The sequence below is a fragment of the Balaenoptera acutorostrata genome, chromosome 6, assembly GCF_949987535.1.
Source record: "Balaenoptera acutorostrata chromosome 6, mBalAcu1.1, whole genome shotgun sequence".
Lineage (NCBI taxonomy): Eukaryota > Metazoa > Chordata > Mammalia > Artiodactyla > Balaenopteridae > Balaenoptera > Balaenoptera acutorostrata.
The window spans coordinates 10,094,674-10,113,651 of record NC_080069.1 but is presented as its reverse complement, the minus strand read 5'-3'; the positions used below and the strand labels follow the sequence as shown (position 1 = coordinate 10,113,651).

The 18,978-nt window shown below is 36.6% G+C and overlaps 1 protein-coding gene across 9 annotated transcripts in view; it reads left to right on the top strand.

Moving 5' to 3' along the window:
- The window catches only part of HMBOX1 (homeobox containing 1), a 180,209-nt gene that overhangs the window by 119,299 nt on the left and 41,932 nt on the right, over positions 1–18,978 (top strand). For all 9 annotated transcript variants that reach the window (XM_007192712.3, XM_057547847.1, XM_007192711.3 and 6 more), the window contains exon 5: positions 8,697–8,807. In XM_007192712.3, coding sequence (XP_007192774.1) covers positions 8,697–8,807 — 111 coding nt within the window. The remainder of the gene's footprint in view (positions 1–8,696; positions 8,808–18,978) is intronic.

Genomic DNA, 18,978 nt, shown 5'->3' with positions numbered 1-18,978 from the left:
TAAACAGGGGAGACAAACATACAGGCATACAAGCACTGGGGAATGCAGCATCAATAAACCTGTACTGGTAAAAATTGCTTGATGAAGAAATCTTACTAACCAAAAATTAAGTTTAAAATATAAAATTTAAGCATTAAGTGAAAAGAGGACAAGGGGAATCTTTTAGGGAACATGGAAATAATCTATATCTTGATATGAGTGATGGTCACATGTGTATACATATGTCAAAACTCATTGAACTATACACTTAAGAGCAGTGTGCTCACTGTATGTAAAATATGCCTCAGTTAAAAACAAAAACAAAAATACAGAGCTTAGGAATGGAAAAACTGAGAAACTGTATGGTAAATCCTGAATTCATTTAAATCTACAACTATGAGTAAATAACTATGGGAATTATGAGTCCAGGACAGAATGTAAATGTTGACTATGCAAAAATATCAGGAGTTGGGTGTTCAGGCTGGGAAGGGAAATGGGGAAAGTATAGTATATGTATGTGTTTTAGTTATTTATTGCTGCATAAGAGATTACATTGACCTTAGCAACTTGAAACAACCTAAATTTTTATTCTCTCACTTAGTTTTTATAGGTCAAGAATCTAGAAGCAGCTTAGACAGGTCATTCTGATTCAGGGTGTCTCCGGAGGCTACAGTCATCAGCAGGCTTAACTAAGGCTAGGGGACTCACTTCCAAGATGCCTCATTTGCATAGCTGTTAGTAGAATGCTTCAGTTCTTTGCCACATGGATTTCTCCATAGGTCTAATTGAGTGGTCTCACAACATGGCAGCTAGCTTTCCTCAGAACCAACTATTAAGAGAGAGCAAAGCAGAAACTTTTCATGACCTATCCTGAGAAGTCACCATATTCTGCCGTATTCTGTTGTTTGCACAGACCAACCCTAAAGCAGTGTTGGAGGGGATTACACAAAGGTAGAAAGACCAAGAGGATGATTAGGAATCATCCTGGAGAGTAGCTATCACAGTCTGCTAATTTCCTTAGCTTTTTTCGCCAGGAGCCATTAGATACTGCCCACAAATTAAAAAACAATGCTTCCAACCTCCCAATGTTTTTGTATGATCCTTTTTTCTTGCTTTATTGCACTCTTAGGAACCTCATTTCCCCTATAGAAGCATTTACTAAATTTGAGTAGATCTTTCTCTCTAGTTTATTTAAATTTTTTTTCTTGTGTTAAAATCAAATCAAACTAAATTTGGTGTTTTTACAATTTAAAATTCAGCATGTAGTATTATCTCATTTTAGTAATTATTTCTGCCTATTCTATGTCCACATATGCTTGGAGCGATCTTGTAATAAGTGTAGTTATTTATAAGTGGTAAGAATTTGGATGCATTTTTTTTTTATTAGCTTTCCTCTTAATTTTTCTACTTTCCTCTCAATTGCTTAGAATTCTTTTTATAATGAGCATGTGTTAATGTTTACGAAAAGAAAGTCAGACTTTAAAAATAAATTTTATAAGCAGCAATGGTGAGGATGTAGGGAAAAATTCTCATCACTGTTGGTTAGAATATAAAATTGGGTACAATATTCTTTAGGGGACAATTTGATAGTATCTATCACAAACTTAAATGCCACTCATATGCTACGAATCAAAGTCCATTCCTGTGAATTGGCCCTAAGATATTTATTTATATACACAGAGATAAGCAAAGAGTGTTCATTGCATCATTTACAATAGTAAAATGTTAGCAACAGTTGAAATGTCTAATAACAGGTAAATGTTTAAGTGGATTATGGTATATTCCTGATATAAAATACCATGTAGCCATTAGAATGATGAAGGTTCACAATGCGATATGTGAGAAAATTCCAAGACATTATATGAGAAACATTGCTACTTATTATGTATAGGATAATTCCAAATGTGTGTTTAAAAAAAAGAAACCTAGATGTATATATGTACATGTTTGTGTATGAAATGCATCGTAAAGAGTTTGGAAGAATTCACACCAAATAAATAGGGATACCTCTAGGGAATGAGAGAAGGGTTAGAGATGGAGGAAGGGCTTTTTTCTCTGCGTTTGTGAGTTATTTTTATGGAGAATGGATGCATGTGTTATAACTTAAAATTTTTGAGACATATCTCTCACACTGTGAAAGGTGAATTGCAGAGATGACTGCAGCTCTCAAGTAGAAAATTGAAGAAGCACATTTCACATTTTCATCTGTGAAGTGATCTTCTAATTAAAAAGGATCTGATCATGAGGATTTTGTACTTTGTGGATCTTAGATGACTTGTTCTTTTCATCAAAGTTATTTCAGTTATCTAGGCAAGAGAGGCTGAGATTCCATGCTGCTGGAATGAGGATTGGAGAGACGAAGAGAAATTTTGGAAGAGAAAGGGATTGGATTTAGTAAGCATATGAGAGTTGGGGGAAGGAGTAGAATGGAACATAAAATTGAGATGGGGGTCACAGGAGGAAGAACAGATTTAAAGGAAGAGGATAATGAATCAAGTTTACTGTGTTGAAGACCTGTGGGAAATTCTCATGAAGCTGTCTAGCAGATGGTTTGAAAGAACAGTCTGGTGTTCTGGAAGTCATTGGTATTTAAATATTTTAAACCCTGATTGTTGATAGTTGAGATGATCGAAGGAAGAGTGTGTAGAATGAAAGAAGATGCTTAAACATGGAATCTTGGGGCACTAACATGTAAGGAGATAACAAAGCAATCCCTGAAGTTGACTGAAAAGTTGCGTTAGAGAGTTGTATCCAGCATTCCAAGGATGAAGATGATGTGAGTGGTCAGTAGTGTCACGTGCCAAAGGAAGTTGGAGGAAGAAGAAACATTTAGATCTGTAGTACTAGGGACTTTGACAAGAATGGGTTGTGGTGGAGAGCCCTCTGGTGGAAGGGAGCATGGCATTTGAGGAACTGGAAGGATGGAGCTGGAGCTCAGAGAAGAATGTGAATGAGACTGGCAAAAAGGCTTTTTCATCCTTTGAACACAATGTGATCACTTTCTTATTGGAAAGAAATTAATCAGGGGTTAGTTTTAGTCTCTCAGTGTATGAAGGTTATATGTAAATTTTTCTTTTCTTCTGCCCTGTGAAAGGTAGAAAAGAGCTTTTGAGGAGCTAAAACTTGTGGAGAATGACATTGTTTTCACCAGTGGGAAGTAAAGGGAGTTAGGAAAATTTTCTCTGAAGGAGGAGTACCAAAGCTGACAGTAAAGAGAAGCTGCAGGGCCTTTTGACACCTAGCTCAATTGAAGTTCCAAAGACATGGACCAGCCCCAGAAGGATAAGTTAAAGGAATCCTACCTATCAGCAAGTTGCTAACGAAGAAATATCATTGTAAAATGTATTATTGTACATATTTAATTTTTATAGTGCCTTTTTTGGAGAAACTGCTTGCTTTATTAATTTGTTTTCTTATGAAAACTGATATTAAGTTTACAGGGAAGAAGTTCCTTATTTGTTTCCTCCTCTCACAAAAGACTAGACAGGAGGATATTCTTTATTACCTTCTCTCCCTTTGTTTTATAAAATTAATAATTACACATAGAGAAAATTGTGGAACAACATATATTAACAGTTAACACTGCTTACCCCAGAGTGGAATTGGCCAGGGAAGGCTGAAATTAACTTCTTTTCGCACTTCTGTTTTGTTTAACTTAATTACAGTGTTTATAAAGCAGCCAATAAAGTGTGTAGTGTTTATAGGGAAAGGCTAAAATAAAATAAATTAATAAATATTTGTAGACAGATTAAGAAAATGATATAGAGGTATACAATAGAGGGAGAGTCTGCCACTCTAAATTCGTATTATGTATCTTTGGCTATATATGAGCTTTTGTTACTGTACAAAACAACATAGATTATGTAAAAATATATGTATTCATTAAACTATATACTTTTTCATTTATATCATGGGGATCTTTCCATATTGATACATATCCATTTGTGGTTTTTTTTAACACCTCATAGAATTTTTAAAACTTTTTTGGGAAAACTTCATTGAAATACAACATAGAGAAAAGTGTCCAGTTTAATGACTTTTACAAAGTGAAGACACACATGTAACCACCATCCAGATCAAGATCAAGAACAGTGCTGGTCACTACATGGGCCTTTCTCATCCTACTTCCAGTAATTAATCTCCTCCCTCCTAATGACAGATAACCACTATTCTGATTGTCATCCATATACATATATCTAATTGTGTCTGTTTTTAAACTTTATGTAAGTTGAATCTTACAGTATTGTGCGTGGCTTTTTTACCTGTATGTGTGACTATTTTTGGCCAACATTATTTTTGTGAGATTTATCCATGTGACTGCATATAGCAGTAGTTTACCCTTTTTCTATTTGTTGTAGCAGTCTGTAGTAGAATACATAAATACCACAATTTATGCATTTTCCTGTTGATGGGTATTTGAGTTGTTTCAAACTGGGGACTATGACAGATAATGCTCATATAAGCCTTCCGGTATGAGTTTTTTGAACATATTCTTTTGAGTATGTACACATTTCTGTGGGCTGTATACCAAGGAAAGAAATTGCTAGATCATATGGTATGCATATGTTCAGCTTTAGTAGATATTGCCCAGTTGTTTCCCAAAGGGGCCCTGACACTTTACCCTTCCATCAGCAATATGAGAGTTTCATATACTCAATGCCCTGCCAACACTTGGAGATGATGGCTTTTTGTTTGGTTTTGGTTTTCTATTGTTTGTTTTTGATGGCTGTTTTAGAACATTAGTCTGTGCAGTATCTTACTATATGAATATACCATAATTTACTCTCCTTTTGCTGGGCTTTTGCTCTCTTGCCCCACTATAGCACAGCCAGAACCTGGACACCTCTAATATCTAGTAGACTCTGTGGTTTGTTCTATGTGTGATCTGACTGTTTGAGGAAGATTTAATACTGTAGGTAACAGAACTGATATATTCGTTTCTTTTTCTTAACAGATTTTCCTCAAATTCCCTCTGTTTTTGAGTAGTATGATACCAATGTAAGAATCCATGTAAAATGGTTTCATTTTGTGGACATGAAAATCAGTTTTGATTTCCTGGTGGTAAATGGTTGATTTCTTCACTCTTGTTAAAAAGTCATGTGAGTTATATGGGACTGAGTGAGCTGATGAGGATGAGTATAATTTTTGTGACTTTCTGTCTGAATTAAAAAAAAAAAAATCCCACAAGGAGTCAGAGGCAAAGAATATACAAATCAATTTTCACTGCAAAGTAAAGGAGCTGTTACAGTGGAGGATTACTGGACTGAATGTCAATATTATGACATAGTATGAGTGTGTTTCATGTTTGGTAATTGCAATCATTGTTGCTTTTGTTGTGGTCATCCATGTACAATGCTTGGTGTCAGTCTATTTATCTCTTGTAAAAATAAAATACAGTGTGTGTGTGTGGAAAAAAAAAAAAAAAAAAAAAGAATCCGCCTGCCAATGCAAGGGACACGGGTGCGATCCCTGGTCCAGGAAGATCCCACATGCCGTGGAGCAACTAAGCCTGTGCACCACAACTACTGAGCCTGCGCTCTAGAGCCTGCGAGCCACAACTACTGAAGCCCGTGCGCCTAGAGCCTGTGCTCCACAACAAAGAGAAGTCACCGCAGTGAGAAGCCCGTGCACCGCATTGAAGAGTAGCCCCCCCTCTTGCTGCAACCAGAGAAAGCCCGTGCGCAGCAACAAAGACCCAACACACACAAAAATAAACAAATAATTAATTAATTAAAAGAAAGAAATCAACCTAAAAAAAAAAAAATAAGCAAGGATTCAAAAAATGCCACTCAGTTACCAGCCTTCCGGTAGCCCTGATGATCGGGCTTCAGCTCAGGAGGAAAGGACTGTAAGGGGCAGCAGGCCCATGTCCAGTGTCCTGCGGTTTAGTGAGAGCTTTCCTTGGCTTATTGTGGTGGAAAGGAAGAGTGGAAGATTCTCATTCCATGTAGATTGCACTGGTGTTATTGCCTGGCCTGTGATCTGATATATGCTGACTGCATGCAATTTAATTTATTTTAAAATCCACGAACACCAGAAACTATCACAACATTGTAAATCAACTGTACTTCAATTAAAAAAAAAAATGGAACACCTTCAGGAAAAAAAACCCCCACAAAGATGAGTCTGAAAGATGGACATTTTTATATTGTTGAGCTATTGTCTTTTATTTCTGCCTCTTAACTTTTACTTTAATATTCTGTAACTGTTATTTCCTTTTCCCCAGTTCAAGAAACTTAAACTTGTTCCAAGTTTCTTCATTTATCTTGGAGTTATTATGTGGAAGACACCATTATAAGGAGATGCCATATGAACGTAACTCCAATTTAGAGGCAAGCCTCATGGGACAGTCGAGTCTCAGCCTTCATCTCCTGAGTGGCACTGGACACAGTGGCTCGCTCCCTCCTTGAGATGCATTCTTTACTTGTCCTGGAGAGCTGGCTTCCTGGCATCACGCCTGGCCCCCTGATGTCCCCATCTTCTCTTTTGTTGAGCTCTCCCGGGCTGCATGGTGGAGCCCAGCGCTCAGTCCCCGTCTGCCCTTGGGTGGGCGCGCTGTTCTCGTGCCATCAGAAGCCGAGGGGCTATTCATATCTTTTTTTTTTTTTAAGTATAGTTGATTTACAGTGTTGTACTAGTTTCAGGTGTACAGAAAAATGATTCAGATACATATATTCTTTTTCAGATTCTTGTCCATTATAAGTTATTACAAGATATTGAATATAGTTCCCTGTGCTGTACAGTAGGTCCTTGTTGTTTATCTATTTTACATACGGTAGTGTGTATCTGTTAATCCCAAACTCCTAATTTATCCCTCCCTGCATACCCCATTTCCCCTTTGTAAACCATAGTTTGTTTTCTGTGTCTGTGAGTTTATTTCTGTTTTGTAAATAAGTTCATTTGTATCATATTTTAGATTTCACATATAAATGATATCATATGATAAAAAAAAAAAAAAAAAAGTCATGTGAGGGCTTCCCTGGTGGCACAGTGGTTAATAATCCACCTGCCAATGCAGGGGACACGGGTTCGAGCCCTGGTCCAGGAAGATCCCACATGCCACAGAGCAACTAAGCCCGTGCGCCACAACTACTGAGCCTGCGCTCTAGATTCCGCGAGCCACAACTACTGAGGCCCGCGCGCCTAGAGCCCGTGCTCTGCAGCAAGAGAAGCCACCGCAATGAGAAGACCGCACATTGCAACGCCGCCAAAAAAAAAAAACAGAAAGTCATGTGAAAAATAGTATAACATCTGAAACTAGACTTGTGGTGAAAGCATTGCTAAACATGGCCAATTTAATTATACTGAATAATTTGTGTTCTCTTAGAACAAGCATACAGTGATAGCTGCCAGCACCTGCATCACATAGATTTTCAATCCATTGAAAACTGCTGTGTGAATGATTTGAGAATATAATCTCTTCGGTTTTGGAAAAACTCTTTGAATTTCACCCTTTGAATGTGAAAGGTGTTTCCAATCAGAGAACCATGCTTCTCAGCCCAACTTTTCTTTTAACAAAACCGCCCTCCCCCATTTCCTCAAATTTTCTTTTAACGTAGGTTTTTAAAAGTACGGAAGCTAGGGGCTTGCTTTTAATGAGTTAAATGTGATCACCCGACCTCCTGCTTCTTCTTATGTTAGGGGGTGTGATTACTTCATGATAACCACTCTTCCTGTTGTGAGTTACAGCTTTAAACAGGTGCTGGCACAGGTGGTATTCAGTACTATCCAGTTACCATAAGTAATTCCTTGGGAGAGTTTACATACTGTTAACCCTCTATGGTAGCTGAATGGTCTTTTGGAAAGTGCCTTATGGGCGTATAAGACAGTTTTATATTTCCTATTATTCTTTGCTTTTGCCAGTTGTATGTTGAATTATTCATTTTGGAATAGCTATAATGACCAGAAGGAGCATGTTATTCTCATACTCTAGTAAGTTTTAGACATGCTTTTTTACCTTCCACGTGGAGGTCTTTCAATTTCTTTTTTATCGCTTTCAAGAACTTGTTAGTGATAGCTGAAAACTACTGCTTTGTATTGTATTCAGTGTTTTGTTAAGTCTGTTAGAAGAACATCTTTACCTCTTGAGATTTCTTAAGAGGTTCTATTGTAGCATAACTCTAAAAGTCTTCCAACTGTTAGTTATCTATACTAATGAGCCTGAAAATGAATTAACAAATGAGTTAGCCTGAATGAATTAACAAATAATCCAGAAATCTTATTGAAGAGAGTATTTTCAATGACCTCTCCTTCCCCAGCCCCTAAATCTTTTTATCAGTATCAATAATGAGTAGCAAAATGTGCTGGCTTGATTTTTTTTCTTCCAAATATCTGGTAAAAGTTCTAATGTTCTAAACCAGGATCAGGGTGGAGGTGGTGATGGTGGTTGAAGGAGCACAAACTTAATCAACTTCTGACAACTGTTATTTAGATAGCTCTTCATTTATCTCACATTCATGGACCTGGTTTAGAGATTAATTTAGAGACCATTTTTAAGTCTTGGTAAATAAAATGCTTTGACCTCTTATAGATCATTTCTGAATATATCCTTGCAGTCAGCTTTTACAAGGAAGCCCAACATTAAAAGCCTTGCTCAAGTTGCAGCTTCCTTATAGAATTAACAGAGAAGAAAGTACCCAATAACCAGAACCAACAGATCCCTCATTAACTTCCCTGTAATTGCAGTATCCACAGCAGCTGTTTCTCTTTCTCCACAGGTATCAGTCAGAGCCGGATCTCTCACTGGCTGTTGCAGCAGGGATCAGACCTGAGTGAACAGAAGAAAAGAGCGTTTTACCGATGGTATCAGCTTGAAAAGACAAACCCTGGTAAATATTTTTTCCTTTTTTTATTGCATCTGAAATGGGACAAATATAATTAATTACTTTATTGACTCCATAATTGGATTCCATTCCACTCCATATTGTTCCTTGGTTTGTCTTCCCCAAGGTAGTTTCATTACTGTTGTTCCTTTATGCCAAAGAACACTCTTAACTGTAAAATCTAAGCCCTGATTGTACCAATTTTTAGCTTAGTGTCTAATATTATCTAGTCATTTTCACTGCTTCCTCCAAGGTGCCTCTTTGTTTTCCAGGTTATATGACATTTCTAACCATAATTTGAAAGAAAGGTCATGATTGTCAGTAGCCAATTTTTTTCCCCTCAGCTATAGGTATTGATACATGTAAGATTCCATACCTAGTTTTATATGTGTATTTGTAAATCTTGTTTTAGTTAGTAATATAAATTTAATGCTTTTATTTTGTTCATGCTATACCATATCCAATGATTTCTGCTAAAGATTTTATCTTTCTAATTCTAATTCTGGGTAATGAATGTGTCTTTGGACTTTAGGGTAAAGCTGCCCTGTTGACTTTGGGGGCAGCAGTAGGTTGGAAAACAGACTGAAATCTTTAAAAAGATCACAAAAACCTTTGTGTCAGAAGTTGCCAGGAACAGGCAAGATCTATTGCAGGATGCTTTTAATGATGGTATAAAAAGTAAAATCTGAAGTTTTTGATAGACTCTCTCAATCTACACATTACACAGACTGGTGGCAGTGAGATCAGTCTCAAGTTTAACCTTGTGATTGAACTATCTTCTGTAGTACTACAGCATTAAAGCCTTTGCTTACAGACTAAATTATCAATTTGAATATCGAGTATTGAAGACTCTTAGCTAATAATAGCATTGGCTCTGAGGTGGAAATAATGTTATAGAGACATATTTCTGTGTGTGTATATGTGGTTAGATTTTTTTTTTTCAAAGATCACTTTGAAAGGCTCAGGCAGACAAAACAGAACAGAATGTATCAATCTCTTCGCAATGAATTTTTTAATCTACCCAGCCCCCCATTTTTTATATTTCAGATATACAGAAAAGTTAAAAGACCAACACAGCTAACACCTATTTATCCTCTTCGTAGATACAATAATTGTTAACATTTTGCTATATTTGCTTTATCCGTATAAAATAAATAAATGAATAAATTTTAAAATGTATGTATGTGTGTATACAAACACATACTCTTTCTCTCTCTTTAGCATTCGTCTCCTGAAAAAAGGGTAATCTCTTACATAACCACAGCCCCTAGAATCACGTCTAAGAAAATTAATTATAATTCCATAATAACACCTAATATTCAGTCCATATTCACATTTCTTTAGTTGTTGCAAGAATGTCTTTTGTAGCTTTTTTTTAGAATTAATTAAATTTTTAATTGAAGTATAGTTGATATACAATATTGTGTTAGTTTCAGCTGTACAGCAAAGTGATTCAATTATATATACTTTTTCAGATTATTTTCCATTATAGCTTATTACAAGATATTGAATATAGTTCCCTGTACTATACAGTAAATCCTTGTTGCTTATATATTTTATGTATAGTAGTTTGTATCTGTTAATCCCGTACTCCTGATTTATCAGCTTTTTTTTTCATTAAATAGTATGTGATTTAGATTGACAAATTGGAATTTGTTGTTATGTCTCTTTAGAGTCTTAAAACTAGTCACTTAAAATTTTTCTTTCATGACATAAACTTTTTAAACCATCTAACCTTACAGAATGTCTCACATTCTGGGCTTTTCTATATCCTCTTAGTGTTGACTAACTTGTTCCTCTGTAGCCTGTGTATTTCACATACACTGGAAGTTAGGATTAGAGGCTTGATTAGATTCAGGTTAAATATTTTTTGGCAAGAGTACTTCATAGATTGTATGAAGGGAGGACATTTACTAATGGCTGCAGTTAACTTTGAAACACATCAAGATAAAATGAATAGGGAGATGGATATGTGATAAACTAGGTATAGTAAAATATTAGATGGTATGGGTACAGATTTTCACTATAAAATTCTTTCATTGTTGCTGTATGTTTGAAATTTTTCACAATAAAACATTGGGGCAAAATGCTTTGTAGGTAATGTTTACCTCACGTTACCACATGTCAAGAGGCATGTAGTGTCAGGTTGTAGCACTACTCATTTGCTAAGTTTGATTCTTTGTTAAAGTGGTGGCCACCGGATCCTATTTTTGCAGCTTGTAAATAACCTATAGGGCATTACTTTGCTGCTGGATGAATAGCCTTTTCTGCAACAAGCTTTGCCAGTGGTCTTAGCGTCCATTGATGATGCTCACCTGAATCAGTTATTCTGATGGGGGATTGCAAAAGGGTGATGATGTAATCTAGCATTCCTTCAATATTTACTAGCTGGCAGTTTTTCTACAAAGTTTTGCTACAAAGAGGAACTTCCATTTTTAGATATTTTTCTAATGATATCTAGATATACAGGCAAACCTCTCAAAATAATGACTCTGTTGTTGCTGCCATTAGTTAAATGTTCTAAAACAGCATAGTTCAGTAGAAATATAATGCAAATGCATATGTAATTTAAATTATCTAGTAGCCACATTTTAAAAAGAAATAGCTAAAATTAATTTTGATAATGTATCAATATTTATGCTTGTATTATCACTTCAACATTTAATCAACACTTCCAAAAGTTAATGAGAGCTTTCCTTCTCTCTCTTCCTTCAGTCCTTTCTTTCTTTCTTTTTTTTTCTCTCTTCCTCTCTCTCTCTCTGTTTTTCCTTTTCCTTCTTTTTCTTTGAAATACAATGTGTATTTTACACTTAAAGCAAATGCCATCTGCAATCAGCCATATTTCAAGTGCTCAATAACCACATGTGGCTAGTGGCTACCATATAGGACAGCGCAGTCTAAAGACTCATGTTGAGACAACACTTCCATCTGAGCTCTAAGCAGTCTTCCCAAAGAGCTGACTTCTCCCGTGACTCACAGCAGAGCAAATCAGATGGAAAGGAACAAAAACTTGGCACTTGGTCTGTTTAATAGAGCAGCTTAGGCTATGATATTGATAACAAGAGTTGGGCTAGGTAAATAAGGAACTGTGCCCAGGGGCTTCATAAACCTGGTCACATGCCAGCAATTGGCTACCAGGGGGAATATCAGAGGGATTGTTAAGATGTTCCAAAATATATACAGCAGAGCAATAAAGAATTTGAAAGTTGCATTGTTTGTCTTTCAAGTCAACTGTGCCAGGTAATCAGCCTCCATAAGAGAAGGGATTTTTGTCTCTTGGATTTGGCACTTAGATCAGTGCCTGACATGGAATCTAATCATAGCTGGTAAAGCTAAATTCCCACACTGGATTTCAGGACTGGACTTCAGTCTCAGACAGGGACTGGGATACCAGGAAAATGAATTCATTAGAAACAGGAAGGCGGACTATCATGTCAGCATTGTTGTAGCTGATCCGACAGCACTGCCGACTGTGGAATACTACTATTGGAATCCAGTTTTAACAGGAAAATGGGAAAGGACTAACAGCATTCATCCAGCTGTTGATTAGCAGGTGTTTTTTCTTTAAGGATATAGTGCCTCCTCCTTTTAACAGTAAGTACCCCTAATTATATGCATTTGCTTTTCTATGAAGTTGCATTACCAACTGTCCCCCTGTAAAAGGACTTCCTATTTTTTATTTGAGAATCAAATCCATTCTAGTTCTGAGTTCTTTCTAGCTTCCTAGTCCAGTTCTTTGTAGTCTAGTTTCTAGTTTTCTGTAGGATGTAATTCAAAGTTAGCTGAAAAGAAGGGGATAAGTTTGTAATTGTCAAATTGGTCCTTTTTGTTGCATCAACAGTAATTGGATATTACCAGTTGAAATTTAATTTTTTTAAAGTTTTTCTTTGCACTTTCACCTTTATTAAAAGAGCTAATATGGTATAGAATTTTTTCTAGATAAATGCAGTTTTATTTTATTGAGTTTAAAATAACCTTTGGTTTTAGCTAAAGAATTTATTCTTCTTATTTCATGGACACTTTGGAACTATTATATGATGATAGTTCCAAATTAATATTGTGTGATAAGATGAACTAACATTACATTAGCATCTAAGAATACCTTATCTACTGTCTAGTCAGTATTCACTTTTATATAATACATCAGAATTTTCTTTGCCAGTCATTGCAGAGGTGATTGGAATCCAACTAAATGTCCTTCAGTCGAGTAGTGGTTAAATAAATTATGGTATATCTGTATAATGGAATACTGTGGAGGCTATATAGCTATTTTTTTAAAGGTGGCTTTATATGAATTGAATTTATATGTAGGAATATCAAATTCATCAGTGAATAAAGTAAGGTAGAAAACAGTGGATATAGTATATTGCCATTTATGTAGGGGGCATACAGACACACACACACACACACACGTATATGATTATATAAACTTGGAACATCTCTGGAAGGGTATATTAGGAACTGATAAGAATAGCTCTGTGGCGGAGAACTGAGAGAAGGGGAGGATGGGATTGGCAGGGACACTGTTAACTATGTAAACTTTTTGTGTCTTTCTAAATTTTATTCCATGCACTTGTGTTGTATATTCCAAAAATACATATAAAGTGTAATGAAAATAAGAGAGGGAGGGAGGCAAAGAGGGAGAGAGGCAAAAAAGAAATTCATCTACCCTGTTAATAGCTTTTAAGATATAAAACAACTGAAGAACCTAGGTTTACATAGTTTAGACCTGCTTTTGAGAGGCAGTTAGGTAGAGAAATAAGATGTCAGTGATTTGTACTGATAGTTCTTTTATTTCATATTTTTTCTCTGTCCAGGACAGGTAGCTCATTGGAAGAAGTGTAAATGGTACCATCCCTTTGCATATATTCTGAGAAAAAATGCAGAATTAAGGAAACTCACACGATGAAAAAGTACTTTTTTTCCCTCTAAATTTAAGCATTTAGAAAACAAACAAAATATATTTGTACATTCTGTGCCTTTATTCCTGGGCTCAGAGCATTTCTCTCTGTATACGTTGATTGACGTTCTTCTCTTTTTCAACCTCTTCACTCTGGATCCATTTGAATAGGTTTTTTTAGTCTCTCTTTCAGTGGACTCAGCAAGAAAAATAATAGAGTGCATATTTAGGTTATTTTTACTGATAATCCTATAGATACAGTGTAGTTCTCTGCTAAACAGACCAATCACCAGAATTTCCCAGCATAACCTAAAGTCTGCCAAGGCTTATGAATAAAATAGGCTGATGGAAACTGATCAAGTACATTTTATTTTGTTTCCTATGAAAACATTTACAAGAAAATGCCTATTTTTAAAAAGTAGTGAGTACTAAATTCAGCATGGTTGACATCAAGAGCCCCTTTATTTAATCAAATTAAGCTCAACAGTCCTCTCTCTTGTCTAATTTAAACATTACTATAGCAGACAGGGTTTGATGAGTTCCTCTTGGCTCATGGCGGTGATTCTGCATATTTCTAAATTAAACAAATAAAGTTTGCACATGAAGTAAATTTGGAGAGCAGAGTATGCCTCCTCCCTTCACTGTTGCAGGGAGTAGAGCCTCAGGGAAATCATGTGTATGACGTGAGGGAAGATGAAAAATTACTTTTGGAGAAGCTAGTGTCTATGAATGGAGCAGTAATAACGTGCTTGTAGTCATTCTTTCATTTGCTGATTGGCAAAGGCTCACCCAAAAGTAACCCTGATAAGCAAGAAAATGATTATAGATGCAAAGAGAACAGTTACCAAAATGTTAAAATCTATCAGCAAATTAGGAAGAGTTTTGTTTCGTTTTGTTTTCTCTGGGTTTAGATCTGCTAGATAAATCTGCAAAATCTTGTCTTAATGGGGGCCCAGATATAATGTGGAGAAAAAAACATTTCTGTAGAGAACACAGGTAACACGCTTCCTACAGGGAAGAAAATAGTGGGTTCTTTAGCCAATCCAGAATGCCTGTATTTTACTTCAGAGGGATTTAAATTCTTAATGTTCCTCCGTAATTGTGAACCCATTCTTGGGTTATTCATTGCTCTCCATCCGTTTCAACCAAAGCAAGAGGAACAGGTTTCTAGAACAAATCTGTTTGTTGTAGTGTTTCCAGAGTTTTTCTTGTGCTTTTTTTTTTTTTTTTTTTTTTTTTTTTTACCACGCGGCTTGCAGGATCTTATTTCCCCAACCAGGGATCGAACCCATGCCCTCGGCAGTGAAAATGCAGAGTCCTAACCACTGGACCACCGGGGAATTAATTCCCTCTTGTGCTATTTTTAAATACTACTACACTGAAAAAGAAAAAGGAATAAGACAAAAACCTCAAAAGAAATATGATAATATTATGTTTCAAATTAAGTATGTTTACAAGTTTGAAATTATTCGGAGTTTCCACCTTCTGTGCATAAAGTGCCTTGATTTCTTTTAAAGTAACCAGGCCATTACTTACTTCTCTCTCTTCTTTTTTTTCCTCCTTCCCTCTCTCCCCCTTTCTTTTCCTTCCTGGCCAATTTTATTTCATCTAAGTTTCCTTTTTATAGAAAACCTGGACAATACAGGATATTGTAAAGAAGCATAGTTACATTACCAATAAACCCTAATACCAGGGAAGAACCATTATTATCAGTTGGCTTATTTCCTTCAACCTCATGACTCGGTTAAGATTCTTTGTATTCTTTGTTTTATTTGTGCCCATTTATCACTCTAAGAAGCATGCCATAGTTACAGATATGGCCTGCTAGTAGCAACTCACTGACCTATTTCTCATCCTCCACCCAATGAAGCCCTGAAACTCTCTATCCTTTTACCAGAGCCAGACCTTGGATGAGAGGACCTGGCTGCCTTAACCAGGTCATTTCTACCTCTGTCTTTATTAGCCATGGTAGCAAGTTTGGCTCCGTTTTGGACCTTTTATCATGGCTGTAGAATAAAGTTTATATAATCTAGCTTAGGTAGATTCCAGAGCCCTCATTATACTGTCAATCCTGCTTGCATTCCAAAAAGTACCAACACAAGGAGTTTGAAACCCTCTAGCCCCATAGTTCCTTCTTACGCCTAAACTTTGTTAACTTTGAATTGGGCCCAGACCTAATTGCCAAGTTATTTTGGCAGAATGGAACCCTCTTTCTTGAACTACCTAAAGAAAGGTTTCAGTTTAGAGTTTCATAGTGTGTAGGCCAGGAATTTTTTAAATCAGGGGTTAGCAAACTCTTCCTATAAAGGGCCAGATAGTAAATATTTTAAGCTTTGCAAGCTGTGTGGTCTCTGTCACAGCTATGCAACTCTGCCATTATAGTACCAAAAAGAGACAATATGTAAATGAACGAGTGTGGCTGTGTGTCAGTGTGGCAGAAGGCCAGAATGTGCCGCACCTTTCAAGCCAGTGGGTCTCTAGTGTGTTGGTGACACACTTGCCCGTTTGAGGAAGAAGTCAGATATTTACTTTACATCACACATGACAGGAAATCTTACATCTATTAAGAGTTTAAACAAAAGTGAAAACTATAAAAATATTCTGAGTTATATAAAATGCATTGACCATAAAAGAACAGATTAACAGATTTGACTGTACAAAAATTAAGATCACAAAACACATCATAAATAAAAAGATGAATGACAAACTGGAGAAAAATAGTTGCAGTCTATATGACTAGCAATTGGTATGGTATCTACACACCCATAAGAGGAATAACTCAAAAGAAAAAAGGACAAAAGATATAAATTCACAAGAGAAGTAATTGTCAGAAACAGGAAAAGATGCTCATTCTTACTAATAGTGAAATCTTTATATATTAAAGAGAATTTTTTGCCTGCCAAATTTATAAATGTGAATAATTAATAACACTTATACTAATAATAGTGTGTCAGGGAATTGGGGAAATAAACAACTGGAGGTGGTTGTGATGCCTTACATTAGTTCTATATTATTGTGTAACAAATTACCCCATAGGTTAGCAGCTGAAAACAACAAACATCTATTATCTCACAATTTCTGTGGGTCAGGAATTCAGGAGCAGCTTAGCTAAGGAGGTTCTGGCTCAGAGTTCTCATGACGTTGTAGTCGAGCTGTCAGCCAGGTCTGCGGTCACCAGGGCAGGACAGTCTGCTTCTAAGGTCACTTCCATGAGTCTTGGCAGGCCCCAGTTCCTTATTGCCTATTGGCCAGAGATAGCAGGTCCTCCACATGGGCCTGGCCATTGGCTTGCTGAGTGTTCTTACTACATGGCAGCTAGTTTTCTCCTGAGCAAGTGATCTAAGAGCCAGAGCAACAACACAGACACCACAGTGTATTCTACAGTCTAATCCCTGAAAGTGGCATATCATCACTTCTACCATATGTTATTGGTCACATAAACTAATCCTGATACAACGAGGTGAATACCAGGAGTTGGCAATCCTTAGGAGCCACCTTGGAAGCTGGCTACCACACAACAATATTAGGGCTGTATGTCTAGAGCCTTATTTCTGTCAGCTGGGTTCTACAGTTCTCCACATGGTGTCTGCTGCAGCTACAATGTCCAAACTGGCTTTTTTCCTCAAATGTCTGGTGCCTGGGTGGGTTTCACAGGAGCACCTGGAGGCAGACTGGGCATCTTTCACTCCACGTGGCTAGCTGTGGCTTCCTTACAACGTCGTGGTCTCAGGGTAGTCATACTTCTTATATGGCAGCTGGCTTCCCCCAGAACCAGCAGTCCGGGAGATCTCATCAGAAGTTGCAAAGCTTCTTATGACCTAGCCTCAGACTATGTCCATGTTGTCAAAACGTGTCACAGGACCAGCCCAGATTCAGGGGCATGATTACCAGGAGGTGTGACTTATTGTGAAGGGCCATCCTTGGAACCTATCGCAGGGAATTATGCTTAGGAGAGATGATGCTGGCTTACTCTAAAGTGGTAGCAGTGAAGGTAATATAAATTCGTCTGATTCTGGATATATTTTGAAGATAAAATTGACAGGATTTGCCTGTGGATTAGATATATAGTAGGTGGGAAAAAATAGCAGAGTCAAAAGTGATTCTGAGATTTTTGAGCTGAGCAATTTAAAGAATAGGGATGCCATTTACTTGGATGGGAAAGAATGCAGGACAACAGGTTTGGAAAGGAAAATCGGGATTGGTTGAAATATTGGACATCTGTATGAGACAGTACATATAAAGATGTAGCCATTAAGGGGACATCAAGAAACAAATCTGTGTGTAGTAAAGTAGAAACACTACCCTTGGTATTAATTACAAGGTAAAATAAATAGAGTATAATTCCTGTTATGAAGAAAGAAGTATATGCATACATGCATTATCATCAGTTCAGGTTGAGAAAAGTCTAGTCTGATTTAGTAAAATATCTCAATTGTACATTTTTTTCCATTGGTTTTATTACATTCAAGAGGTAAAAAAATAGTATAGCATTAACAGGTAGTAGACTTATGGAGATCTGAATTAGTTAATAGACTAAAAACATATCAAATTTCATCTCTTCTTTTGATGCTATATTTGACTTTTTTTTTAAAGTGTTTGCAACAATTAGTGTTATTTTAAATTCTTCTCCTACCTGCATACATTGATTAAAGGGGTCCATTTTCTCAACAACAAGAAGTGTTTTGAATGGTAATGGAAGGTTCTGAACGTGTAGGATATATTGTTCAGAAAGATTAAAACTGTCAAATAGGAATTTCAAGAGAAATTTTTCAGAGGAAGATACTCTGATTAAGAGTTGTCACTGGGCCAAAGACTGTATGTCCTTATTCCCCTGAAGAGATAGATTTTGAGCTTTGTTTCAAAAATTGACGTAAACAAAGATAAAAGACAAATGACTAACTGAAAAAAAAAACACATTTAAAATAATTAATAATGGGGGCGTTCCCTGGCAGTGCAGTGGTTAGGACACTGCACTTTCACTGCTGAGAGCATAGATTCAATCCCTGGTCGGGGAACTAGGATCCTGCAAGCCACGCAGTGTGGCAAAATAAAATAAGTAAAGTAAAGCAAAGTAAAGTAAAATAGATGGACTTTTTAAGGAAGAGGTTTTTTTTTTTTAATTTTTATTTATTTATTTATTTATTTATGGCTGTGTTGGGTCTTCGTTTCTGTGCGAGGGCTTTCTCTAGTTGTGGCAAGCGGGGGCCACTCCTCATCGCGGTGCGCGGGCCTCTCACTATCGCGGCCTCTCTTGTTGCGGAGCACAGGCTCCAGATG